This window comes from Camelus dromedarius, chromosome 7, assembly GCF_036321535.1.
Source record: "Camelus dromedarius isolate mCamDro1 chromosome 7, mCamDro1.pat, whole genome shotgun sequence".
NCBI lineage: Eukaryota > Metazoa > Chordata > Mammalia > Artiodactyla > Camelidae > Camelus > Camelus dromedarius.
Genome location: NC_087442.1, coordinates 41710001 through 41736949, shown reverse-complemented (window position 1 = coordinate 41736949; position 26949 = coordinate 41710001). Strand labels below are relative to the sequence as shown.

At 43.4% G+C, this 26949-nt stretch overlaps 1 protein-coding gene and 1 non-coding gene across 4 annotated transcripts in view; both read right to left on the bottom strand.

Moving 5' to 3' along the window:
- Positions 1–26949, bottom strand: part of CPVL (carboxypeptidase vitellogenic like) — a 105792-nt gene that overhangs the window by 58593 nt on the left and 20250 nt on the right. For all 3 annotated transcript variants that reach the window (XM_010988030.3, XM_010988028.3, XM_010988029.3), the window contains exons 3-7: positions 25672–25790; positions 10153–10267; positions 9113–9171; positions 7638–7717; positions 2418–2484 (exon numbers count right to left, since the gene is read on the bottom strand). In XM_010988030.3, the coding sequence (XP_010986332.3) occupies positions 2418–2484; positions 7638–7717; positions 9113–9171; positions 10153–10267; positions 25672–25790 (440 nt within the window). The remainder of the gene's footprint in view (positions 1–2417; positions 2485–7637; positions 7718–9112; positions 9172–10152; positions 10268–25671; positions 25791–26949) is intronic.
- LOC116154141 (U2 spliceosomal RNA) lies at positions 23269–23465 on the bottom strand. Its single transcript, XR_004138030.1, has one exon. It is a non-coding gene; the product is annotated as a U2 spliceosomal RNA (small nuclear RNA).

The window sequence follows — 26949 nt, the reverse complement described above, 5'->3', positions numbered from 1 at the left end:
GCATACGTAGACCTCTGGAGTTGGGTGGTGGGGCAAGGGCCCAGGTGAAAAGAATTTACCTGAGAATGAAACCAGTGAAGTGCAAAGCCAAGTGAATAGACTGAGGGAATGTGAGAGAAAATCCTGATGACAAGGTTTGAGTACCCAGATACAGCCATGCCTGATGCCCCTGTTTTACTTAAACCACTTTGAATAGGGTTTCTGTCTCTTGCAGGTAAAAGAGCCTGGACTAATACACCCATATTCACCCTTCAAAATCCAGTTTAATTGCTTGACCTTTCCTGAGGATCCCACAGTGAGCAGCTGTCTGTGCTCACTTTGTGCTACTTGTCTTTACAGCTGTTTCTCCAATTGTACTTTTCATTTTGCATTATGCTTATCATTAGACTCTCAGATTAGGCTAGAGTCAATGTCTTATTAATCATTGAATTTCCAATACTTGTCCAATGCCTCAGGCACAGCAGATACTCAATATATATGTGTTGAACTGAATTTGATTCTAAATACTCTTTCAGTGAACTCTGATCCCTCCAGTGGTTTCCCTTTACACTCAGAATAAAGTCCAACCTCTCTGCCATGCGCAACAAGGCCCTACATGATCTGCCTGTCTCACCCATATAAGCTCCTTCTACAGCAGCCCAAAGATTTTTCCTGAGTGCACCAAGCCTGCCCCCAGGCACAGTCTTCGCATTTGCCGATCCTTCCTCTAGGAAAGCTCTTCTCCCAGATCCTGCAGAGGTCCCTCCACTACATCACTCAGGGCTCTGCTCAACTGTCTCCTTATCAAAGAACCCTTCCCTGACAATCTTATCCAAAATAGCACCTCCATCACTCTCCAACCCTCACCCTGCTTATCTTTTAAATGACATACCTTTCTCGGGCGTATCACTGCCTGACCATACAGTACATGTTTCCTTCTTTCTTTATCACTGCTTTCGCCTCTAGAATGTATGAAGGCAGGGAACTTTTCTGTTTTGTTCACAATTGTATTCCCAGCACCTAAGAATTTTTGTGTCTGCAAAATATTGGCTGCTATACATTTTTAAAATAACCTTAAATTTAAAAGGATTAAAAAAAAAAAAAGCAAGCCTTAAAATTGAAACCAACATATGCAAGTGAACCTGTATTTTAAACTGTAACACAATCACCCTGAAAAAAAATTAATTCTTACACATTTCAGACATAGAACTTTGACTTTTAAACCGGTACAGTCCAAGGATAAAAACAATTGCAGCCAAAAAATACTGGAAGTCACTTTGTTTTCTAGCTTTGCCTACAGACAAAGTCTAAAGAAATAGCATCCCAGTAGCAATGAGAACACTTAGTGTTCAGGTCTTGGTTTCCAAACACCCTTCCCCATTAAAACGAACCAGAGTTCCTTGAAGAAACAACTGATTCCAGGACTAGGGCAGGGAAAGTACAAGATAATCCTAGAACATATATGTGTGCCAAAAAGCAAGGAAATGCTCAAAGACTAATGAGGACTGTCCAAACGACACAGGAGCCAGCCTGCAGGGGTTCCCACTGACCAAATAGGGAACAATATGAGCATCAAAAACAATAGTGATAGCAATAAATTTTAACACATCAAACAGATTTAACAATCCATGAGTCTCCAGTGACATTTTTAAAAATACATAACAGAGAAGAGGAGGAGGGGAAGATCTTCTCTACAGAAGAATGCCAGATGATACCTAAAGGAAGACAGATCAGCAGAATCACCATTTTACACCCCCTGGTATAAGAACGGATTCAGACAGTTATCAGTCTGATGAATAACTGATTTATCAGTGAATGCTGAAACTACTCCGTGACATATTTGGTGGCTGGGAAGAGATGCTCACGTGGTCTCAGATTACTTATTAATTTCAAAAGGAAAAGGTAACTTTCCAATGGTGAGATCTGGCAGACACCACCTTGACTAAGTCATCACGTTTAATGTCACCAGTAATGGAACAGTATGTGCCTCCCGATGTGACAGAACAGAAAGCACACAACATCATCTACATAGCGTCCTTGCCACATGTTTTCACTGAATCTAAACATTGAGGAGAGAATCAGTCAAAGCCAGAAAATGGGACATTCTACAAGGTCCCTGGCCTAGACTCTTAAAAATCATTATCATAAATAACAACAACGAAAAAGGCAAGGGACTGAGGCATGACAACCCACAGTGATATATGAATCTTTATTAAGCCCTGTATCTTTAAAAATGTTATGGAGGACATTTGGGGGATAACTGGAGAACTTTTAATATGAGCTGAATTAATACTAATGTGTGTGTGTGTGTGTGTGTGTGTGTGTGTGTGTGTGTGTGTGTGTGTGTGTACATACTGAATGAATAAACCACAAGTGTCATGATATATTTCAGTCCTGATGATATTGGAAGCATGCAATAAAACCTGACTTCCACTCACCTCTCCAGTGGCATAAAAGTCATTCTCTTTATAGTCAGAAAACAACAGGAAAAACTGAACTAGTGCACTGCAAAAAGAAAAACAATAAAAATCACACGGAATCATGCTGTGCTACCCAATTTCACCCTCTGACAAGAGGTTTCACATTAGAATTAAGATACCACTATGCTATAAGCTCCTGTAGGCATTTCATCCAAAGTCTCATGCACATAACATTCCAAACTCGGTGGATGGTTAGAAGATACTTGTGGGCTTACTTTGCGACAATCAGGAGTTGAGACAAGTGGACATCAGCACTCTGGGAAGGTTTCCAGATCTCTGAGTTACCAACTTGGATCACCTAACCATCAAGGGGGCCCTTGAGCTAAGTGATACAGGCTTTCACCTATTATTTAGCAATTTTGTGGAGATAATTCTGCAAACCTTATGACCCCTTTAACCTCGGCTTGTGGTGAGGTATTGGGAACCTTAGTTGCTTACCAAACTCTCTCTGTGGGGAACCCTGAACATTTCTATGTTCTAATGGGGCTCCCAAAATGTCAGTGTTTTAGTTTTAGTAACCAAAGAACAGAAAAGCTGTAAAATGACTATAGTTGAAAGGAAAACCAGCCAATGGCTACATATACGAAAGTAAACACACAGTGGCTTCCAGGCCCCCAAAATCACATTTACTAAAGAATGCCAACAGCCACTTCGGTAGGTTACAGTGAAATAGGTTTAAACGTACTCAAGAAATTACTTCATAATAAGCAAGAAAAGATTATTGAATGATTCTCTAACCAAAATCTTTCATAAAGAAACTAAAACTTGGGAAAATCAGAAGCTTTATGAATGTTTTGACTCAGATTGCGATGCCTGAGAAGCTAGGCAGGGTTTTTTTCCCCCAGCTTCCTGCTGAGGGACTAAAAGCCGTGAACCATCCAGTGAAGATGAAAGTCAAGGAGGCCCTGCAAAACCAGGAGAAGGAGAAAGTCCAAGGGTGACACAGAAGCAAAACTGGGTCATAACAATCACCACGATCCAGGCAATAATTTTCAAAGGCTCCATAAAAACCCAGCATTAAACTCTACTGCAGAGTTTCAGCGTATTTCTCTATTTATTATTTATAGCAACTGAAATCTTGGGAGGAACTAAATCTGGGAAGCTGCATTATATAGCTTCCATGCTTGCCCTGGCAATGAGCTGGCTTCAGAGTTGAGATAAAAATAGGAGTTTATTCTCCACCCTTTGCTCTCGCTTTAACCTTCAGGCTAAAAATTACTTCTCTTTCTCTCTTTCTGCTAGTTGGAATGGCAATAGACAATTTGATACAGTAAATCTCAAGTAAGCCTTGTTCTTTAGCTTAAAGCTTATTTCCTTAGCGAATTTGTTGGGGTTGCCAGATTTAGCAAACAAAAATGCAAGATGTCCAATTAGATTTGAATTTCAGATAAACAACAAATAATGTCTTGGTATAAGTATGTCCCAAGTAGCACCTGGGACATACTTACTTTAAAACATTATTCACTGTTTATCTGAAATTCAAATTTAACTGGGCATTCTGTATTTTATCTGGCAATCTTAGCTGAAAGAGAGAATCTCCCCGGTTGCTTCCAGATGGAAAAGGCCAGGATCCTCTACCTGAAGTTTCCAAGGCAAGGCCCCACTTCAGGAAGTTACCATAGAGTTTTAATTTCACAGTAGGATCCAAACAAAAATTTGGCGTATAATAGCAAGGTTTGGCAGGTCTCTCTTAAATGGGAATGAAGAATGAAAAACGTAAATTTAGTACGTCAGGTGTACATATGCCCCTGCTCTTTGAACTGTGTTTTAGTCAAGGACTATATCGTTACATGGTGAGGGTTTGCTTAAAAATAAAACCTAGAATCTTGCCCATATAACATTTCAAATTTTAGAAGCAGAATTGCTAAAATACATAATACATGACATGCACACGCACGTGTGTGTACATGTGTGTACACTCCATGTATTTACTCAGGCACAAGTGCTCTGTGGTGCAGGAAGCTCACCTCTTCCAGGTGATTCCATTTGGAACCTTGCTGGCATTGTGCCAAGGCCTTGTCTAATAAATACTTTAGTCAAAGGCTACCTGGTGGCAGAAAGGTACATTAAAGGACACCAGGACGAAACAGAGATCACAAGGGTGAGTGACTATGAGAAAATTTCCTCAGATAATTTCTTTAAAGGGAAGATGAGTTTGGGCAGAAAAGGTGGATTATAGAGCCAAAGACTGCCCTGGGCTTTGGTCAGCTGTAGTGGAGTGAGGGGCATAAGAAATATGAGAGATCTGGGAGAACTGGGGTTAAAACAATGTCAGCAGAAGCTCCACACCAACAAAAGCCAAAGGAGGCTTAGCTTTAGTCACTGACAGTTTGACTGATAGAAGGGCAGCAACAAGACTTTCAGTGGCTTTAGATAAATGACAAGTTTTTACTGTATAGCACAGGGAACTATATTCAGTATCTTGTAGTAACATATGGTGAAAAAGAATATGAAAACAACTACATGTATGTATATGTATGACTGAAACACGATGCTGCACACCAGAAATGGACACAACACTGTAAACTGACTACACTTCAGTAACCATAAATAAAGAATCTTGGCAGTTTCGTTCTGTGGCATCAGGTGGGGACCCGTCCTCTGCATCCACGCATTCCACATCTAGTGTGGCCAGGCCATGATCCCCTCCGCCTGCACTGAACATGCAATGTTCTCGTTTAACACATGAAACCTGTCTCACAGTCACATTGCCATGGAGCTTTGATCAGAGATGGATATTATTTCCCATGCAAACCAGTATGTGGAATAGAACAGTAGCATTTCCGTCTGGCTGCTAAGAAAATCACTTCAGGCACACCGGGAGCGTGGGGCCTGGGCGGCTTGCTCAGTACTGCGTCACCAGCACCAGGAACAGTGTCTGGCACGAGGTAGGCAATCGGAAAACCGTGATAGAGGGAGAGAGGCACCAGCTGGTCTACTCCAAATCAAAGTTAGCTAAATTGATTATCCTTTAGGAAATTTATTTATTTTTTTAAACCAGAGTGGCAATATGGTTCTAAACACATTCCCAACAGAAAAAAAGAAAAAAAAAAAAGAGAGAGAGAGAGACTATTTAAACATCTTATTAGTGAAAAAGTTACATTTCCAAATAAAAGAAAAGCAGCCTAATGTGAATGTCAAATGTCTTTTTAGGAGTCTACTCCTTACAGCCATGCACTCATAATAGTCAAAAGAAATGAGATTTTCAGAAAAAAAGAGAGATGGTTTTCAAAGGGAGAAAAAGAGAGTTCTACTCTTCAAACCTGTAGTAGCCTGTTTACAGGTCTCAAAGCAACCTTCTTATTCCAAACACCCATCTGGACAGCTGGAGAGAAGAATGTAGTCACAAAGGGAAACAAATAGTGTCAACTATAAAGGAAACAGCTGAAATCAGTTTTCTGCACTACCCTTGATTAGCTATTTTCCAGTTCTGAGAGCCTGAAGCAAAAAGAACTAAAACAGCTATAAACAATGGATGCTTTGAAATAGGTTCTCTTTACATGTCTTGCAAGAGGAGATGAACCACATGTCAGCAGTAAATATCCCCACGGAGGGGTCAGCTGGAAGCTGCGACCCTCTCTGGGGGAGGGGCTGGAGAGCCAGAGAAGGATGGCAGGGGTGCGAGGCTCTGACTAAGACAGGACTGATGCATTTCGTTAATACAGACCCTCTGCCCTCAGGGTGTCTGCTAGTTAAACAACTCAGTTTGTCTGGATTTCAGCCAAAGTGGGTTGCAGGAGGAGGGGGAACAGCGAGAAGCAGGTTTCGGATGTGAAAAAATGGGAGCACACAGTCAGCGCCTAATGAGAAAGACCTGGCACTCCAGTAGACGTGTGAGGACAGCCTGCCATCGGGATGATGTCCTGGGCGGGAAAGAAGAGGTTCGGGAGCTGGGGGTAGGGGAGGGACCCCTCCTGGGATCGGGCTAATCTGCCCCCAGGACCCATCTGCTCTGGAAGCAGAAGTGTGGTTGCTAGTCATCCCTCCTGGAAACTGAATGGATGTGTTAAAATAATGAGACATGAGGCAAATCAAAGTGTGGAACACAGACAGCAGCCGTTTTCTGTGTCAGCAGAGAAGAGAGAAGCCTCTCTGGGAGAGGCCGGAAGTTCCTCCAACCCGCCCCGCCCCCAGCCAGCTGCCTTGGGGAGAAAAGAAGAATAAAACGGAAAGCTTTTGTCAGAGATCAAAAAACTCTGACTCCTATTAGATTCACTTTCACTTTGGGGATTGGTTGGGTTTGCTCACCAAGTGATAAGCAGAGAGAGGGTGTCTGGGGGAAGTCGGGGGCAGGGTAGGGGAGCTCGTTAACCCTTTCTGGCTACTAGGATTCTTGTAAATTTTTATAATGCATAAAGGGGTGCCCTGGTGATCTGATAGAATCAGGGACTTGGTCTCTGGTAATCATCTACAGACTGGGAAAAAATGTGGCCCAATAAGATCACTTACTTTTTAAAAATGTACTAAAAATAACTACAATGAACTTAAGAAAAAGAAATGAAGAAATAGTATGTATTCTGTTTGGTTAGGCTACATTTTCCTTCAATTTTTTTTTTTTTGCAGAAGAATAATTTTGTAATATGAAGGGGAAGTAAGAGATCAGTTTACGAGCTGCACTTTAAGCCTGGAAGAGTCATGAAGGAGAAACAAGAGAGTGAAAAATTGCATTTTGTGAAGGCCACAGAAGGAGGAACCCTAAGGAAAAAAAAACACAAACGTCTGAAATGTTGTTTCCTGGCAAATGCAAAATTAAATATAATGTGGAAAGCAGGCAGAAATCTCTCAGGCATCTAGGCATCTAGTTGAACAGTTGGAAAATAATCTTTGGTTGAAGAATTCGGCCCTGTTTCCATTGTTTCTCAAAGGATAGTTTTACAAAATTAAAATTATGCCTCAAGATGTCAGCTCTTATTATTTTCTCTGCTGGCCACTTTCATAATTATCAATGATAATGTAGCAGAGTGGAAAACAGACTCTGTGTGTGTGTGTGTGTGTGTGTGTGTGTGTGTGTGTGTGTGTGTGTGTGTATGCTCCCCACATAGAACTGTTCCTAAAAGACATTCAAGAATTGGACTATGAGGACCAATCAATAATACTTCCACTACTGGAAGGATTTTCCTATTGAAATAGAAAAACATTTGGTCTGAAGAAGATCAAGAGAGAGCCAGGACCTTTTACCTGTATAAGTCTCGTGCCACATCATCCTCGGTGACTGCATATCCCTGTGGATGTTCAGTAAAACTGAAGCCTGTGCCCACCTGAAGGTGAAATCAATAGGCAGATATAAATACAGAGAAACACACGTCCTGCAGAGAGGTATCACACGGGAAGGAAACCACCCTTATTCCAAACGCCATGCTGTGGACCTCAGATTGTTGCCGTCACTCACGTGCATTTGGCCATCCTCAAAGGAGGATGTTGCATGCCACCTATTTCCCCCCTCCTTCCTCCAAGCCCAACTAAAATAGCAGCACAAAGCTCTGCCCTGGGGTTAGTGGCTGAGCTATCCTGAGCCTGCAGTGGGGACCTGGCCAGATGTTGATTTAAGGACAAGGAATTGACCTTTCCTGCTCCCTGCTACAGTATCAAAAAGATCCAAAGTTGTCTCCTCTCTGAAACCTGAAGGGTGCAATGTTCTGTCCTGCTAAAAAGGAACTCTCTAGGCTGGAGATAAAACATGGGGGGGGGATGGTTTCCCATTTCTTTATTTGTGAGAAATATGGCCACTAAACCCTTTCACCTTCAGCAGATAAGGGGTTTTTAAATAAAGATTAGCTGTAAACTAATATTTTCTTGTACCTAGAAATTCATGGACAACTGAGCTGCAAATTAACAGAAGAAGCTAACTTCATTTTGCGTCAATAATACATATCAGGAATGCACCACACACATACCAGTTGTAAATATTTTTGTTTTTGTTTGTCCTCTAAACACCCAAGGGAACAGAACATTTAATTAAACTTTTATTTAAATATGGGATTACAGATAAGAAAGAGAATGGTTGACAAAACATGGCAGGGTGGACAAGAATGTTGGACTTTTTTCTCCCAATTTATCTGTTTTCTCTTTGAACCATCTGAGAAGAGAAAGAAGTTAGAGAAATTACTTAGAGGGCAAAGATATTCTCAATCTGCAGAAGCTGACCCCAAAGTTACTTTCCTAAATTGCAGTGTATTGGATTCAGTTTCGTAAGAATTTCCCAAAGAGAATTCTACCTTTTGCCCCTCTTTTGAGCTAAGGCATTCTGCTCACTGTGATAAGCGAAGGAGACCAGTTGTGACTTTGTATGTCTAGAACTCTATTTGAAAGATGAGGAGTTCCCATACTGTATAATAGGCCCTGCTATGGAGAAACCCAAGTCGTCAGTAGAAGGAAGCTAATCCCTTATCCTGGATGGTACAATTCAGTGAACAGGACATTTCATAAGACTAGAAATGAGGGAAGGAGAGACGGTAGCAAGTAAAATTGCCAAACTTGGACATAACAGTATGTGTTCGAAAAATTAAATCTCAAATGTGTTTCGTTTTAATAGATAATTCTATTTTAAAAAGGAAAAAATCAAATCTGTATTTTTTCTATTTCTTAAGTGTACTTAAAGAAAGAATACAAGAGAGGCTAATACTGCCATTTCATAGGACCCCAGGGGTACTCACTGGATTATCAATGTAGAGCATGGAAAATGTCGTGGTCCAGGGAAAGTCTCTGGCACGCACTAGTAAAGCAGAGAAGAGGTGTTAGACTGAGTCTAATAAAACATCCCACCTCAGGTCTAGCTCTGGTTAGGAGCTCAACATGCCCCCCTGTCCTCTCCCTGTCACCGAACTCTGATGTCCCTCTGACACTGCATCACACCCTCACAGCTCAGAACAGATGCCTGCCCCTTTTCTCTCTCCCTTACTTTTCCCAGAACCAGAGGGTTTCTACACCTAAGATGGATTTTGGAAACAAAACCCAGTGCAACTGGGTCATGCAGAAAAACCCATCAACCACTGATGCAATAAACCCATCTGTCCAACCCAGTGAGTCATCCTTAATGTCCAATTCTCCGGAATCCTCTGCCTCCCATTCAACGCTGAAGAGAACCACTACGTCAACAGAGTTGTACACGTGAGTATGCTGAGTCACTGTTTCACCCTCCAAATTCTGACCCAGGGAAAGTAAATAATCACCCCCCACCAGACACGCACACAAAGAAAATGAGATGGGGGTAAATCTGGGTTACAGCAGGATGTGGCTCCTTCCCCATGCCTTCCTTCACCCCAGGCTCAGCTCACAGTATCTTGCTTCCAAGATATCTGATCATTTATGGGGCTGAACCATACAGTGTTTTGTTCATGTGAATAATTAGGGATATAATTCCACCCACTAGTCCCAAGCAAAAGGGCTTATGTAAAGAGTAATAAATACCAACTGTTTTCATAAGCCCGGACTGCCTGAGTCAGCAGCAGGCTGGGAGAACATAGCTCAGAACCTTTCAGCCAAATTTTAAGGGAGAAAACAGTCCAGCCAGGACACTCACCCTGGTGGCTCCTCCTCCTTGGACAGACATTGCCAGAAAGTTATGTTTTCATAATCTGGAACTGTTAACCTATTCCTAGTGGTTCAGTGTTCACTCTAAATTATTTCCAGAGCAGATAAGAAAGGGTCCAGTGAAGAATTCTCCATGGGAAAGTGGAGTCCCAGCAGTACTTACCAGTCAGGTTTTTTGTGACAATATAAGGTCCGTGTTCCACAAAGAGTCCAAACATGGATGAGCCGCCTGGCCCGCCCTGCAGCCAGAGGACGACTGGAGCATTCCAGGGCTCTACCTAGGAGGGACAAAGAAACCAGTGATGACACAGTGCTAAGGCTGCAGAACACACCCATGCAAACTCATCCGAATCCTCTGTCTTCCACGGCCTTGTCTAAATGTCGCCAAACCTTCCCAGACCCCAGTGACCACTCTGCGCTACAAGCAAAGCACTGCCATTTCTTGTCTTGAATTAGTATTTGCTTCATATGCTGGCTATCTATGTCGTGCAGTTAAGTCTTGTCTGGCCAACAGCCAGAAACCCCACGGATTGTCAAAGCTTGACTTTGTACTCCCCTAGACACCCAGCATACTGCCAGGACACGCTTATATTTTTTCAGTTGTTTAAAACCTTCTGGGAACTCTTTCATTTGACCAACATATTCCCAAAGACGTATAACAAAGAATTCATCTTCCTCAGTAAGTCTGCCCCCTTCACTGCGAGCCGAAAGTGCCTTTCTGATTTTATTTCCTAAGAAGGTGTCCACAGAGACAACAGTAACTTCATTCAACACAATGAAACTGAGAAGCATAGACAGGCCCTGAATCCCTGAATCAGCAACAAAACCCTAAATAAGGCATGGATTTATTTAGGAGATGTGGGAGATGTAAGTAATAAAAGGTCACTGGCAGGGATGGGATGCTGGAAATCAGCTGCTGGCGGTAGGCTACGCCATCACCCTGGATGACAGAGGGATCTTGACTTCTTTCACTTGACAATACACTTCCGAGCACCTCACAGGGGTCAGCACCTTGCTGGGAGGAGGTCCTGGCAGAGTAGTGAGTGAGAAAGACAAGCCCTTGTTCTCTTCAGGCTTACATTTCATGACAAATACAGACAGTAAGTATATGAATAAATATGAAGATTAAAGAGTGTGAAAAGGAAATGAAGGTGATGCTAAGAGAGAGAGTGACGGCTGAGACAGAGGTGTCTCCTTTAGACACAGGGATCAGGAAGTTCTCCATGAGATCCTGAGAGCTGAACTGAAACCCAGAAGCCGAGAAGGATGCAGCCACAAGAAGAACCAGGGAACAATGCTGTAGACAGAGGGAAATGATGGGGAAGTCCTCAAGACAGACAAGTGAGTGTGGGACAGCAGTGAGTGTGGAGGTTGCCGGGCCCTCCGTGAGTCCTCCAGGGCAATCTGAAAGAGGCACCACTGAGCCTCCACAGGGCTCAGCGCAGGACGTGACAGAGTCCTCATCTGATGGCATGGCTCATTTGATGCTCAGTCAGCCAGGTTTGGCAAGAAAGAATCGTACTGCTTCAGCCCAGAGGAAATCCTGCAGCCTTTTACTTAGCCCAGCTATATGGAGACAAATCAGCGTTGCATCAGAAGGCTGGAGAGACTGGCTCGTTCACCTAGATGATGCGAGGAGTCTGTAGGCAGAAGGCAAGACTAACTTAGGGGAAGGTGATCTGGGACCCACAGCCAAGAACCTGCAAGAAGAGCTGATCACACAGGGTTCTAACCATAAGGACAGAGGCAGGACAGAGGGATTTCTCTCTCCTCTTGTCACCAAATGTCTAGAGTCCTTAGCAGCTTTGGAAAGGGGCTAGGGCAGTGGGGGCAGTGGTCAGAACAGCTGTGAGCTGGAAAAGTGTCTTCCTCTATGAGGGACCACCTGGGTCCCACTTCCCAGTGTTAAGAAATTAAATGAGATACTATTTGTAAAGCCCTTGGAACAAAGCCTAATGTCTGATAAAAGCATATTAAGGGCAAATGATTATTATAATTAAGGAAACAGGTAGAGAAGGTAGGAGTCGGACTGGGAACTCAGATCAGCAGGGCTGTAGCTCCAAGAGTCAGCACAGTGTAACAGGTAAGTCTGTGAGCTCTTGCCACAAACTGGGTTCCAATCCGGGCTTTACTATCCACTAGCTCTGTGACTTTAGACAAGTTGCCCAAGTTCTCTGGACCTCAGTTTCCCCACCTGTAAAATAATAGTACCTATTATCAATAGGATCAATAATAGTACCTATGCCACGTGGCTATTGGGGAGACTAAATAAACTAATTTTCATAAAGCCCAGTGAGTGGCATATAGTGCATGTTCTACAAATGCTAGCTATTGCTATAATAGATAAACACTAGGAATTTATAGATGGTTTTCATGTAAACCACCTAGAAATGAGAGAATAGGAAAAGTGGGTTGTTTTGGTGTTTTCTCTTGCTCCTTTGGCCATCTTCCTGCTCAGCTTTTCACTAGCTGATTCCCTTGCCTCAAGTGTTGCCAGTGTCCAAAAAGAATTTAAGAGAACTAGGAACTTGCAAGTCGAAGCAGAAAAAATTAAAACCAAAGCCAGCCTTTTAAAGCCACTATGGAAGCAGAGTGACCCTGGAACTGGTAGCCAGATAGGTTCTTGGCCACATAACAGCTGTGTGATCCTGGCCCGCAGATTCCTCTGGCCCTTCACTTCCTCAACCATCAAATGGTGATAATGCCCACCTCATAGGCTTGCCGGAGGACCCCGATGAGAAAATGTATGATGAAATGACGCTGTCAGGTCTACTGTGCTGGATAAATATAACCAGCTCTACCCCGGCCTGCCTGGCCCCAACTGTGTGTGTTTTGTTTGAATAAGTGATTTTTATCTTCCCTCAGACCCTCTAACTTGCTCTTCAACACCACTCCCCAGGATCACGTTCCACTTTATTCACTCAGCAGCAGGCACATTAGAGGTGGGAGACAGTGGAATCTGGATGGAAGTGGCTCCAGCCTCTTGGGCATGTGAGACACTGTGAGTCTACCCATTCCTCAGGACCTCCAGGCCCCCCACTTCCTTCTTAATGTGCACGTGAGTTTCCAGAAGCCACGGAGAGCTACACATGAGCCAGTGGTTCTCAACCCTGGTCACCCATTAAAGTAACTTGAAGAACTTTTAAAAAACAAACTACTGCTTAGGCCCAAATCCCAGAGATTCCAATTCAACTGGCCTGGGGTGAGGCAAGCATCAGTCTGTTTTAAAAGCTCCCAGGTGGTTTACTGTGCAGGCAGGGCTGAGACTCTGGAAGGGAGATGGAGAGTTTGCCCTCTTGGATGCCCCAGCCTGCTGGTCTCCACCCTACCTTCCTCTGCTTTTCATGTCCCTTCCTGTGACCTGGCATAATGATGGGACCTCCGGACTTTCAGAAAAACAGGCAGACCCTGAGAGGCCACACTACAAAGTCAAGTCTAGCACCTTGGTGCCAAACATCTTTATTATGCAACTTTGAAGCACAGGATACTGCATTCTTCGAACGCTTAGGTAATAAGAGATCTGCATACACACCTCCAACCTCAGCTGACCTTGCTCCTCAGATTTACTTTCCTGGAGGAGGTGAATGAACGCGACAAACTTTGAAGAAGCCCATTTTGGGGGAGGGGGGTGGGGGGTGGGGGTAATTAAGTTTATTTATTTATTTATTTATTTATTTACTTATTTACTTTGATGGAAGTACTGGGGATTGAACCCAGGACCTTGTACATGCTAGGCATGCACTCTACCACTGAGCTATACCCTCCCCCCCTCATTATTATTATTTTTTTTTTAAGAAAACTCCATGCACACATGAGTCAAGCAAACTGTGAACTAACATTGCCCTTATCTGGAATGAAATGCAAAAAGTCAGATGCTGGAAAATAAAAGTTTCCATATTCGATGCAAAAACCCAAGAGTTAGTTAATACCACAGGATGTGGACTTTTGTAATATGATATGACATCACAATGTCATGATTTGTATAACAATAATCACGTCAATAATGGCATAAAGTTATTATGCAGTAATACCTTGGATGATCTATTTAGCTCTCGACTGTGAGAATGAAGCCCTTCCCCCACTCACTACCCCCACTTAGAAAAAAACAAAAGTGAGTGAAGACATACCGGAGGAAAGCACACTGCAAAACTTAGGATCCAATGAAGCAAGAAGTCACCGCTTTACTTCGTTACAGATTTATAAAATTCAGGACTTTTAAAGTATTGATTGTTTTGAGGCTATAATTCAAAAGTGTATGAAACAAGAGGGAGTGTATATTTATTTGGGCAAAAATTTGAAAAATTTTACTTAAAACTTTTCATATTACAAAGTAAGTAATTTTTCTTCAATTTTTTTTTCAAAGAGAGTATTTAAAAAAATTTCCCTTTAAAAAATTCCCCCTTGCCCCACCAATCCTGTTCCCTAGAGATGACCATGGAAGTATTTAGTCTTCCAGATTCTTCTCTATGCTCCTCCCTACCCCCCCCCCCACATACACATATCTTGTAGCTGTTATATATGCTATATACGTAAGTACTTTTTTTTCAAAAATAGGATCAGGCTATCGAACACTTTATATTTTCTGTATTCACTTAACATGTTGTGGAAATCTCTTCACATCAGTATATGTCATCATTTGGCTGAACAGCTGACACTCTGAATTTACCACCATGTAATAATTCATTTAACACATAACACCAACAGGCATTATCCTAGGGCTGGGCAGGCAGAGCAGCTCCCACTCAGGCACAGGTAGGATACTTAATGGTTATGAGCATGGATTTTGGCACCAGACTGTCAGAGTCTGAATTCTAACTACGCTATTTTACAGCTGTGTGATCTTGGGCAAGTTACTTAACTTCTCAGTGTCTCAGTGTCTTTTGCTTGAAAACAAGAATGATAATAATGTCTATTGAACAGGACTGTTGTGCAGATTTGGAGAGTTAATATATGCACAGCACTTCAATTAATGCCTGGATTATTTTTCTGGTGAGGTGGGAAGACAGTAATAAATAAGTAATTCAATAAATGGGTGATATGAAAAAGTAATGGAGAGACATTAGATTGAATACGTAAAGAAGGCCTCTGGTGACGGTCCTGAAGGATGAAGGTCCTGAGACCTGAAAGATGAGTAATTCCCTGCTAATAAGCATTTATGTATTTAATTAAAAAGAAAATAAAATCTCTATTAATAACATACAGATCAAAGTAGTATAGCAAGAACTGATGATCAAAAAGAAGAAACAAAGAAATTCCAAATATAAAAGAAGGAACAGAGGAATCCTAAATATTTAAGTAAAAAGTCTCTCTAGCAACAGAAGAGTGTGGGCACACAGGTCCCCCAAACCTGCCTTCTTGGCAAACAAGAAATGATGGCCTTGCCTCAGACCTTTCAATTCTTCTGGTGACCCCTGGTGGCCAATTCATGAGCTTGGCCACGCCTGCCTCAGGGTTTGCTCCTAAATGAACAGCCCTGAAGGAGGCAGGTTATCTATTGCTTCTTAGATCTCTACTGAAGGATATTTCATAATCTCTCCCGTTAGTGCACTCCATTATTTAGTCACAATAATGGTGAAAAAAGTCTACCCTTGTCCTAGTAGACTGTCATTCAAAGTAAGTGAAAGTCATTTACTTGGTTTAACATTCTGTACAGAAAGAGACTCTTAAAAACACCCAGCTTCCTCCTTTCTCCTTGCTTCTAAGTGAGCACAGGAGAAACTATATGGGAACCTTAGTGAAGGTAGACCAGTACTCAACCCTCCTGCCCTCCGGCTCCCCATGTGAACAGCATCCCCTTGTGCTCTGAGTCTTCCCTTTCACCCCTGCCTCCATCAGCCATACTCATCTTCTGCTCCACCCTCACAGGCCCACCACTACATAATGTAGTAAAGATAGCCTTCTTTTTGAATTTTCTAACTTATTGAAGTATAGTAGATTTACAATGCTGTTAGTTTCTGGTGTACAGCACAGTGATTCAGTTATACACACACACACACACACACACACATATATATATTCTTTCTCATTATAGGTTATTACAAGCTATTGAATATAGTTCCCTGTGCTATACAGTAGGACCTTGTTGTTTATCTATTCTGTATGTAGTAGTTCGTATCTGCTAATCCCAGACTCCTAATTTATCCCTCTCCCCTCTTCCCTCTTTGGTAACCATAAATTTTTTTCATTTCTACTCAGACCTTACACATACCACTGAAGAAGCATGTTCACAGTTCATACATAAGGGATGAGGGGGGTGCTAAAGACTTGCTGACTTCAGGACTCTCCGGTAACAAGATTGTATTTTATAAAGAAGACTTACTGGAGTGATTCTAGGGAATCTTAGGTACTTCAACAAACATTGGGGCAATATTTTCTGCCAATGCCTAGGGCTGAGTCCAGACTCTAGCCACCCGCTTCCTCCCAGCCCTCAACAAGGAACACTGCGCTTTGTAAGAGAAAACAGTAACCTAACCGCTAAAGACCTGAATCAATGGTACCGCTTAAAATAAGAAGTGTAATTAGTAAATTAATTAAGGCTCCCTTCACACTTCTGTATGCGAAGGTTGATCATTTATTTGCTTGGTTTAAGTAATGTGTTCTGTCGTAATTGAAGTCATTAATACCCCAAGCAAACGTCTTGAAATTCCCCCAAGTGTGTCTGAATGGACTCCCATTTTGCCACACAGATCCCAGTTCAGCTGATATTTCAGCTGCTGCACTAATGGTGCTAAGCAAGGCAGAGATTTTTATTTAAAGCAATTGGTTTTATGACTAGAATTGTTAACTAGGTACCTAATAACACTTTAACTCTACACACATACTCCCAACACATACAAACCACTTGCCTAAGACATTCGGTGATTTTCAGAGGAATTTTACTTACAGTGGTTGGTTTTGACCACTGACTAAAAAGTTCCTTTACTGTAACTCTTGCCACTGCACCATCACATGGAGAAATAACTTTTTCAAACTATTTTTTTTTTCTGTTTTGAGGCCTCCTTGCATCACTCCCGAGCTCCCACTGACTCTCATTAATCTTTGAATTGTCTCATTAATTAGAGCCAACGTGCACACCACTAGAAACCTTTTTACCTTTCTCCTCCCTAACCTTTCTATGGGGCTCTCATTTCTTCATGAGGTAGTTCTGGCTTCTCTGTGCCTCCTCCAGAAAGTTGGACTTTAGAAGGAACGGGGCGGGGGTAGGGTGGTGGAGGAAAGGCCTGACTTTCCCATCTTGATGCAAAGAAATCAACGCCTGAAAAAATTACTTTCTTCTCCATGTTAAATTTAATTTCTCAGAGGGAATCAGGCACACAAAGATTTCCGCTGAGTTTAACTATGCATGGGATGATCTATAATTTATCATTTTTAGCTATTTTCTTTTCGTTTTGTCTCACTCACCTACCTTCTACTTTTCCAGATCCCTGATGCCATAAGTTCATAGCAAAGAGGAGATAAACAGTGGAAGTTTAAAGAAGATAAATGTCTGTGACCTCCTTTGACCATCTTTGCTGTATTACTAGTGGATTGGTAGCCATCTGTGGTAGACATATTTTAAGAGATCTGTCCAGACCACACCTTCTTCTCTAAGAACCGAGACTCCGTTTAACAATGGAAAAGGCCCATTAGCCATGTTCATATCACATGACCCAGCCCCTCAGCCTTAGCAGACTGGACCAAGAAAGAAGAGCTGACACAAAGTGGCCCATCACACTCCACCCTTAGAAGTGCTAGTTAACCTCTGATGACTGCGTGGTCCAAGGACAGGATAGCCATCTCCTGCCAAATGCCCATGGAAGCAAAGCATATTGATCAGCCAACAGCAGAAGGAAGCCCAGATGAGTGAGCCACTGGTCTTGACAGAATAAGGCTGAGACAGAAAGACTGGCTGCCCTGGCTCCTGATGCCTTTCTGTAACCACGCGGTACTTTTAACTTAATTTTTCTATTTTTTAACTATTATTTTTTACCCTAGAAACATTGACCTTTCATTGTGTTACAAGTTCTAGTGCTTGCCCTGGGCCCCATCAGCCATGAGTGTCACATCTACCCCAGGGCAAGAGTGGGGACAGAATGCCTGAAGGGTCTGCCTCCCCACAAGCCATTTCCTTCGTTGTAGCCAAGTGCCAGCGTGCTAGGTAGGCTTCTTGTGTCCACCAAGGAACAGGGAAATTTTAATAAAAAGAGGTATTCATTATAATGGGAGAATAACCATAAATACGTAAAGAGATCTCTAAAGAATATCCTGGACTGAGGGAGTTTGTGGTGGATGGACAAACTCATCAGGTGGGGCATGGCCCTTCCCAAGACCATGGTCCACACCTTGTTGGAGAAGGTCTGGTTGCCGCTCACAGGGTGGCTGAGAAGTCCACTGAGGTGCCCAGACAAAGCTGACCACCAATCCCTGGGCAGGTTGGAAAGGCCTCCATGGACAGTGGGCTGTGGCCAGCAGGGGTGGGGAGTGCAGAGAAAGTCAGGATGTTGGGAGTCTGCTTGCTTGAGGGGCGGCACACCACCAGGAGTGCCCGGTGTCCATGTCGGGAGGGCTGGGGGAACCGCCCCCCGGATGCAGGTGGTCAAGGCTGAGAGGGCTCCAGGGAGAGCTGGGCTATAGAAAGCATGCTTGCTGGCAAGACCTGGCATGTGTGGTGTCTCTGTTGAGAGAGCCACAGCCAGGTGGTCACTGGGACAGAGCCGGGACTATCAGCTTGCAGAGAGTCTTCGTGGTCTGTGTGCCCAGCTAAGGCAGAGCACCACCAGATGTCCCCAACCTGACAGACTGGGCAGCAGGGCCAAGAGAAAGCAAAATGCAGGACAATGGGTAGGAAGAGAAGCCACCTTCCTCCTGCAATGTCCCTCCAGCACCCTCTACTGACAAAGCTTAGTATCATGTTCGCTGCATAGGAAAAATATTTAAAGTTCTGTTATTGTGGAGCAGGTAAGAACGTGAAATTGGAGCTGAGAGACAAGAAAACCAAAAACCAAAAACCAAAAACCAAAAAAAAAAAAACCTCCCCCCCAAAAAAACCAAAAGACAAACCCAGGCACAAAAACAAAACACAAAAGCACACACACACACAAAACAACAACAGAAAAAGGCACAGTCGTCACCATTCCAGAAGTTCTAGATGTCACAAGACATCACAGCCCAAAAGTACAGGACGAGAGGCTGTGTTAGCTGTCTAATGCTGCGTGTCTCCAAAATCTAGTGGCCTAACACAACAATAATCACTAATCATCTCTCATGCTTTCTGTGGGGCTGGATGTGGGGATACCCTGCTAGACAGTTCTGGCTCAGGGCCTCTTGTAAGGCTGCAGTCTTGTTACCAGCAGGGCGTGCAGGCACCTGATGGCTGACTCCAGGGCTGGCTGGAGGGTGGAGGCCGTCCTCCCTCTCTGTAAGAGTTTGTCCACTCAGTTGCTTTGGCAACTGAGTTGCTTTGGCAGCCTCCCCACATGGCATCTGGCTTTCCCCAGAGTGAGTGGTTCAAGACACCAAGGCAGAAGCTGCATTGCCTTGCCTTTCCGTGCGGAAGGGGACTACACGGGAGCATGCATACCAAGAAGTGAAGATCACTGGGGACTATCTTGGAGGCTCATTACTACAGAATTCACAAATTCAAGGGTTCACTCACCCAACCCAAACCCTGATTTAGAGTTCTTGGATGTTTTTACACCTTAGGTTGCACATTTAGGGATGTCTTGCAGGCAAGCCGACTAAAATTACAGATACCATAGAATGTAAGACTGGGAAGGGAACTTAGCAATCAACTAGGTGTAGCATCTTTACTCTGTATGAGAAAACGGAGGCTCAGAGAGTATAAATGCCGTGTCCCAAGGTATACAGCGAGGATCTGCAGACCTGCAACCAGAACCCCAGTATCCTGACCTCTAGTCCTCTCTCTTCTCAAATTGAAGCCCACCAACTAGCTGCACTGGAATCACTGTGTAGCTTGATAGGAATGCTGATCCCGGGGCCCTTTCCAGATCAAATGAATCAGAATCTCTGCTGGGACACAGAGCTGGGGCATCTGTCGTATTTATAAAGCTCCCCAGGTAGGTAGCAAGTTTGGGAGCTACCGCCCTCTATCATCCTGACTGTTTCTGAAGTTCAGACACCCAGAGGAGGGAGTGAACTGAGCACGTGCTGAGGCCCCGTGGAACCTGATTCCACACCTGCACTTCCAGGGTTGGCTGTCCTGCTGGCTTCCAGGGACTGGGGACCTGCTCTCCTGCTCACACAGAGGAAGCTTGTGCTTTGGCCCAGGAGCCTCAAAGCAGCTCAGTGCCCTGCACTGCACTGTGGGCTTGTGGACCAAGTTCACCTAACATCTGCTCTCTCTTCCTTTTCCTGGTGTCTGGTTAAGCAGGGTCAGCACCTGCAGGATCCTGAGAGGGAGGGAGCACCTTAAATGCTGCTCCCAGGTGCCTCCCATGCCTCACCTTATCCTGGCCTCGCTGACCCCTCAACATGATAATGATTTTTCTCAGTCACCAGGCAGTCAGATACCAGGAGCCGCAGCTATTCTCCTTGGCCCAAGGAGCAAGGTGGAGCCCTAAGAAAAGGAGCTTAGGCCAAACTCTAAACATCTCAGATTCTAACTCTGTGACATTTGGGGTAAATAATCTACAGGTTTTGGCAAAATGCATCCAAAAAATTACCTCTGTTCCTAGATCTACCTTTTTCCAATGAGAAAGATGCTACTTTCAAAAAATAATTATCTATATGTCTTTTTATCTTCTTAAACATGAAAAAAAAATCCCAATTCACTTTGTAATTTAACATCCCCAGTAACATTCTTGGCTGGCATCCAGCTCCTTCCCATTGCTCCTTATTTCCTGTCTTCTTCAACTTCCCAAAGTGTGACTAGTTTTCCTCTGAACAGTATGTGTGTAAATAACAGGAAAACTAATAATGATGATGACGATGATGATGAACAATAAGAACAGGGACTCTACTTGCATGTATCAGGCTCCACTCTGAGGCTTTGTCATACTAGCTCATTTGTCTAAAAACCATTGGTCAGTTGGTATTTTGATGCTCGTTTTAGAACAAGGAAATCAGTGCTCAGAGTTCAGAATGTGCCCAAGGGCACACTGGGCACAGGTGGTGAAGCCCAGGTTTTACCCAAGCCTGACTAACTCAAGGGCCAGCCTTCTAACGACTGCGGTTGATTGCCTTCCATGACCTGTTTCCTCAGGGTCAACACGTGCTGATCAGGAGCAAAGATTTCTCCACCTGAGACCTAGTTTTAACACCCAGTTCTGCCCATTTCTAGTTGGCTAACTTGGGGCTAATTACCTAATCTCTGCAATCCTCTTCATCTATTAGATGACGGTAACAATTCCTTTTCATGTGGATTTTGTAAGGATTAAAGAAGAAATGCACAGTGCTTATTAGCACATCGTCAGTGTTCAGTTAAGAGCAGCTATCACAGTTGTTCCATTTTTACTGGCTTCATTGTTCTTTGTATTTCATGCAAAATGCCTCTTCATTTCCCTTACAGATTGTGTCCCCAACTGCATACCCACTTCAAGTTCTGGAATCCATTATGCACTGATTTGTATACAATGACAGGGGAGTCTCACAGAAATAACAGGAAAGCAAAATTAATTTGGGAAACAGCAATTCCAAAAAACACTCAGAGGATATTACACGTGTGGCATCCTTCCTGGATCTCTTATTTTCTCTACCTGCGGTTTTTGTAAGGGGCCATTTCTCTCCTGATGATAACATCAGCTGCTGCCCTGTGACAGGCAACAAACTAATATTTCTGCCAAATGAAAGGAACTCTTCCCCCATCTCGGTGACCACTGCTTCTCCTTCTAGCATGCTTTATCTCCTTCACTGAAACTGGCCCAGCCCATAATTCACAGCCTGACTGGCTCGGCAGGAAGGGTTGCTTTGGGGCCTCGGAGACCTGGCTGTGCATGTGGGCTCCCCCTGTAAGGAGGTCTTGGAACAATCTATCCCAGCTGCCATGCGGTGATACCTGTCAATGGTACCATCTTTTCATCTCTGCCTCTCCCCTGAAGCTCAGTCCATCACTTCCAACAGAACACTGTGTTTGCAAATATTAACTACTATACATAAAAATAGATATACTTTCTTCTGTATAGCACAGGAAACTATATTCAATTTCTTGTAGTAACCTATAATGAAAAAGAATATGAAAATGAATATGTGTATGTATATGTATGACTGAAACATTATGGTGTACATGAGAAATTCACACACTGTAACACTATAGTTGATATATTGTAATTGACTATACTTTAATTAAAAACAAAGAAAGAAAGAACAAAAAGCAAAAAACAAAACAAAACAAAAAAGAACATTATATGCTTAACCATCTTCTTTCCTGCTGTAGTGGCCTCCTTTTTATGTCTTCTGGGATCATCTTTTTTTTTTTTAATTTTTTTTGAGGGGGAGGTAATTAGGTTTATTTATTTATTTTTAATGGAGGAACTGGGGATTGAACCCAGGGCCTTGTGCATACTAGGCATGCACTGTACCACTTAGCTATACCCTCCCCTTGGGATCATCTTTGAAGGTGTTTAGGGCTACAGTTCTGGGCCCTGAAGAACATAATCTGGTCAGGGGATGCACAGGTAGGTCTTCATTTAATTAAAAGGAGGGACCCCAATAGCCCAGTCATTGTTTAGTGCAGGGGCTTTCAGTCTGGCAACCAGGAGTGGGTGCAGAACCTAAGCCCATTTCCCTGACTAGCTTTACAGTCTAAGAACATCGCCAGTATTCTGGACAAAGCTGTCCAACTGTTCAGAGGCAACATAAGAAGGAAGAGATGGGGTCTTTGTTTTGTTTTCATTTGCTCACTTCTCTCACCATTAATTCTTTTTTTTTTTCACAAATCTGGATCATTATTAAAAAGACCCACTATGCAGAAGTCAATGGGGGAACTTACTGGTATCACAACCAGCCACCAAAGCAGAAGAGAAAGTAAGGAATCAGGTTTGGGAGGGCTGGGGTGCAGGTAGGAGAGGCAGAGCAGGGAAGGCTGAGCCCCAGCAGGCTGGAGAGGAGAGCTGACCCCACAGGCTGCACTCACCTCTTCAACCCACCATTCTGGCCCCCATCTTAGAGGCGGGTGCATGAGACCACACACCACCTCCATCAGGGTTTGCCTGCTCTAGTTGTTTCTTTCTGGTAAAAGGAGTGTGGGCCACTCTGGGGCCAGAAGCACTGAATACAGGGTGGTGGCCTGTAGGCTGGAGTGATGGTTTCTCACGCATGGTCTACCTACTAATTCTACAACTTGCTGGCCTCTCCCAATTTATGAGTCGGAATCTCTGGGGGAATTTGAAGATGCATTGAGTGGACAGAGCAAGCTCCTATCCCAAAGCCCTGCTCCAAAAATTCATTTAATATATTGTCCTCGGATAGAGGATGTATCAGGTATTAAACTGATAAGAACAGACACTACACTTGATCTTAGCCAAAAGGCTGAGAAGTGATGAAGATAATTCTTAAGTACAATAAAATGTGAGAATCAGTGAGAGAGAACAGACTGAGAATCACTAATCTGGGCAAATTTTTAAGTATCCATTTTGTGGAATAATGGCCTCCATAGATGTCCACATCGAAATCCCCAGGACATGTGAATGTGTTAGGCTCCATGGTAAAGGGGAATTAAGGGTGCAGATGGAATTAAAGTTGCTAGTCAACTGACCTTAAAACAGGGAAATTATCCTGGATTATCCACGTGGGCCCAACATAAACCCACGGGTCCTTAGAAGAGGGAAGCAGAAGACAAGAGTCAGGGAAGGTGACATGACTATGGAGCCAGCCAGAGTGACGCAATGTCAGAAGAGCCAACTTTGAAGATGGAAAAAGGAGCCAGGAGCCAAGGGACACCAGCAGCTTCTAGAAACTATGAAAGGCAAGGAAATGGAGTCTCCCTTGAAGCTTCCAGAAGAACCTCAGCCCTGCCAATGCCTTGATTTTAGGCTAGAGAGACCTTGTTGGACTTTTCACCTCCAGAACTGTGAAATAATAGATCTGTGTTGTTTAAGCCACTAAATTTTCAGGAATTTGTACAGCAGCAATAGCAAACTAACACAAAGGAGCTCGTGATAAATGCCTGTATTCAATGATATGGATAAATGTGATATCACAAACCATACAGTATTGTTTCTGAAAGGCATAAAGTTTAAGAGGCTTCCAAGAACAAAGGGAAAATTTCCACCCATTAGAAACAGGTGTTCTGGGCTTTCATCTTTCTAGGCTACGTTCATACCAATTCTCCTCAAGGGAGTTGTGCTGGCTATTTACACATCTACTTGACTGCTCTGAAGATCGGGTCTCTGCTCTGTGTCCTGGCAGACAGACCTCTATGAACCCGACTCTCTCCTCACTCTCTGGTTTCCAGGCGGGTTCCCCCAATGGGAGGTACCGGCAGGAGTCCGGAGGACACGCAGGTGCCAACCCTGTACTTGTATAACCCTGAGAGTGAGTCTCTGCTCAAATTTTGTGCTCTGGGCACCTGACTTGTCTCTCTCAACAGGAATAATGAGAAAGAAATGAGGAGTCCAGAAAAGGCTCCCTGAAGTGGGTGACAGCCTAAAAACTACTATGAGCCCCAACTAAAAAGTATCTAGAATTCCTCACCATTTTTCACATGCGTCCCCCTACCCACAACTACCTGATGAACTGTCAGAGGCCACGGCTGAGAAAGCAGACATGAAAAGTCAAGAAAATACAACCCAACAGTACCAAGAGAAGCAATTTAATTTAAACTACTCTGGATTAAGCAGTTTATCCAGTCATTACGGATGCAACATCATTCTATGCAAATCATATGCAAATCTAAACACTACCCTCCATAGGGATAACTTTTCCTTTGTTTTCTCTGGCTCCTAAAGCAAATCCGATTTGGAAAAGAAAGATAGAAAATTACCCTGCGGCAGGATAAAATTTATTTATGCATCTCAGCACCTCTATCAATAACCCCCAATAGTACCCATAACACTAAAGTGATTTGTTTATGCTGAAAAACTTTGTGACCTTGATGTTCACTAGAATTGATAAAATATAAGAACACTTGAACCTATACCTGCTATGGATGTAAAAAAGTAAATAGCCCTTCTTTCAAGAAGCCAGCTTGGGTCACTAGTCCCTCTCCATACATTCCCCAAAGACCCTACCGCTCAATAAATGGGTATGGGATGCGTGAAGCAGTGAGTGTAGGGATAATAATTAGCACAGCAAGTCCACAGACAGAGCAGCCAAACAAGCCCGAGATGAACTAAGTGTAGAAAGGCTTAGACATGCGTTACCTGTGAACCTCAGGAATCCCCCCACTTCTTGTCCTTCCTTGGCTCCCCACCGCCCAACCCTGCCCCCAAGTATTTTTAGAACAAAACAACAAAAAGATAGGAAGAAGACTATGGCAGGAAGAAGGTGGCAGCATTAATATTCTGAATAATGCTGCAAGGAATTTAAAAGTTGGACCTCCCCCACGAACATTTGTTTCCCGTTCATAAACAGGAACCCCACACAGTTACTGGGAGTTATTTTTAGATTTTAAAAAAATCAAAAAAAAAATCTAAAATATTTTTTAAAAAAACATCCTTAGGTTGGTTGTAGACTGAAGTTTCTACCTAGAGCAACACAGTCAGCTTTTGAGCATCAGTGTCCAGTGAGGGTGTTGTCACAGGCCTACCTGAGCCGGAAAGAACCAGAAGAAAAGGTTGCTGTTGTAAGTCTTATTCACAGTGATGTAGCCGGAATAACTCGTCAAATTCCATCCTGGGAAAGGAGCCACCAAACTTAACCGTCTCCCTAGTGGGGGGGAAAATTTACCCAAGGATCAGAGAAATAAAACAGTGTTAGCCATCTCTGACTCGGCCAGACTTCTCCAGGGGCCAGGTCTGGAACGCAGTTATCAGAAAGGCTACAAGAGGACCAAAGTGCTTTCTGTAGCAGCATCCAGATGCCCTGGAGCAGCCAGCTCCACATATGCAACATTCATCATTTATCCAAGGACAAGTGACATTTTTAAGATTTCTTTTTTTGTCCTCAAATATATTTTATGAGCTATAATAAGAGTTTTCTTTTTTTTTTTTTTTAAGGAGAAAAGAAAATCACCTATCCTCAGCTCCCCTCTAAAGAGTAAACCAAGATGTTCACATCAGGCCACCTGGAAGGCCAGGGGAGGATAAAGTCACCCAACTCCAAAAAGTCGGGGGTGCAAGAGAAATAACACAGCTAAGGTGCTCCCGCCTGTGTTCTTCATACGATCCTTATCGTGCAAGCAGAGAAATGGACTGAGGCATGTGGGGAGTGGGGATGGCTGGGGAGGGTGGGGAGAGGCAGGCAGTGAGACTGGGGGTGACTGTGTAGCTACTCAGAGGGAGCCAGATAGGACAGGAGACAGTTTAGAGGGCAGAGGTCCTAGTTTTTTTTATGGCAGCAAAAGGTCAGGGACAGGGAGGGGGAAAGGCAATCCTCAGAGAGCTGAGGCTGCCCAGAAGTAAATAATACTAATGGAACTAACACCTACGAGGTTGCTGTAGAAAGGGCTTTACGTTATGTGGTAGGTATTATTGTCATCTCCACTTTACAGATGAGAAAGGTGAAGCACAGAGATGTTAAGTAACTTGCCCGAGGTCACACAGCTAGTAAAGGAGAGTTGGGATATAAACCCAGCAGTCAGACTGCAGAGTTAGCTCCTGCCCCAACACTGCTACACTGCATCTCACCTAGAGATTTACTCAGAAGGTGGTGTAGGTGGCAGGGAGTGGAAGGGGAAGTAGTGATTAGGGAAGGAGTGGAGAAGGAATAGAAATAGGTAGGTATCAGGGTGCGGTGGGGAAGTCTGGATGAAGAGGAGTCCTTCAGTGGGGACAAAGCAAGTGTCCCCAGTAAAAACTAATCATTCAAGAAAAGCTATTTAAGTCTGAGACTTATTAAGCTGGAACTGGTTAGTAGAGAGGAGTAG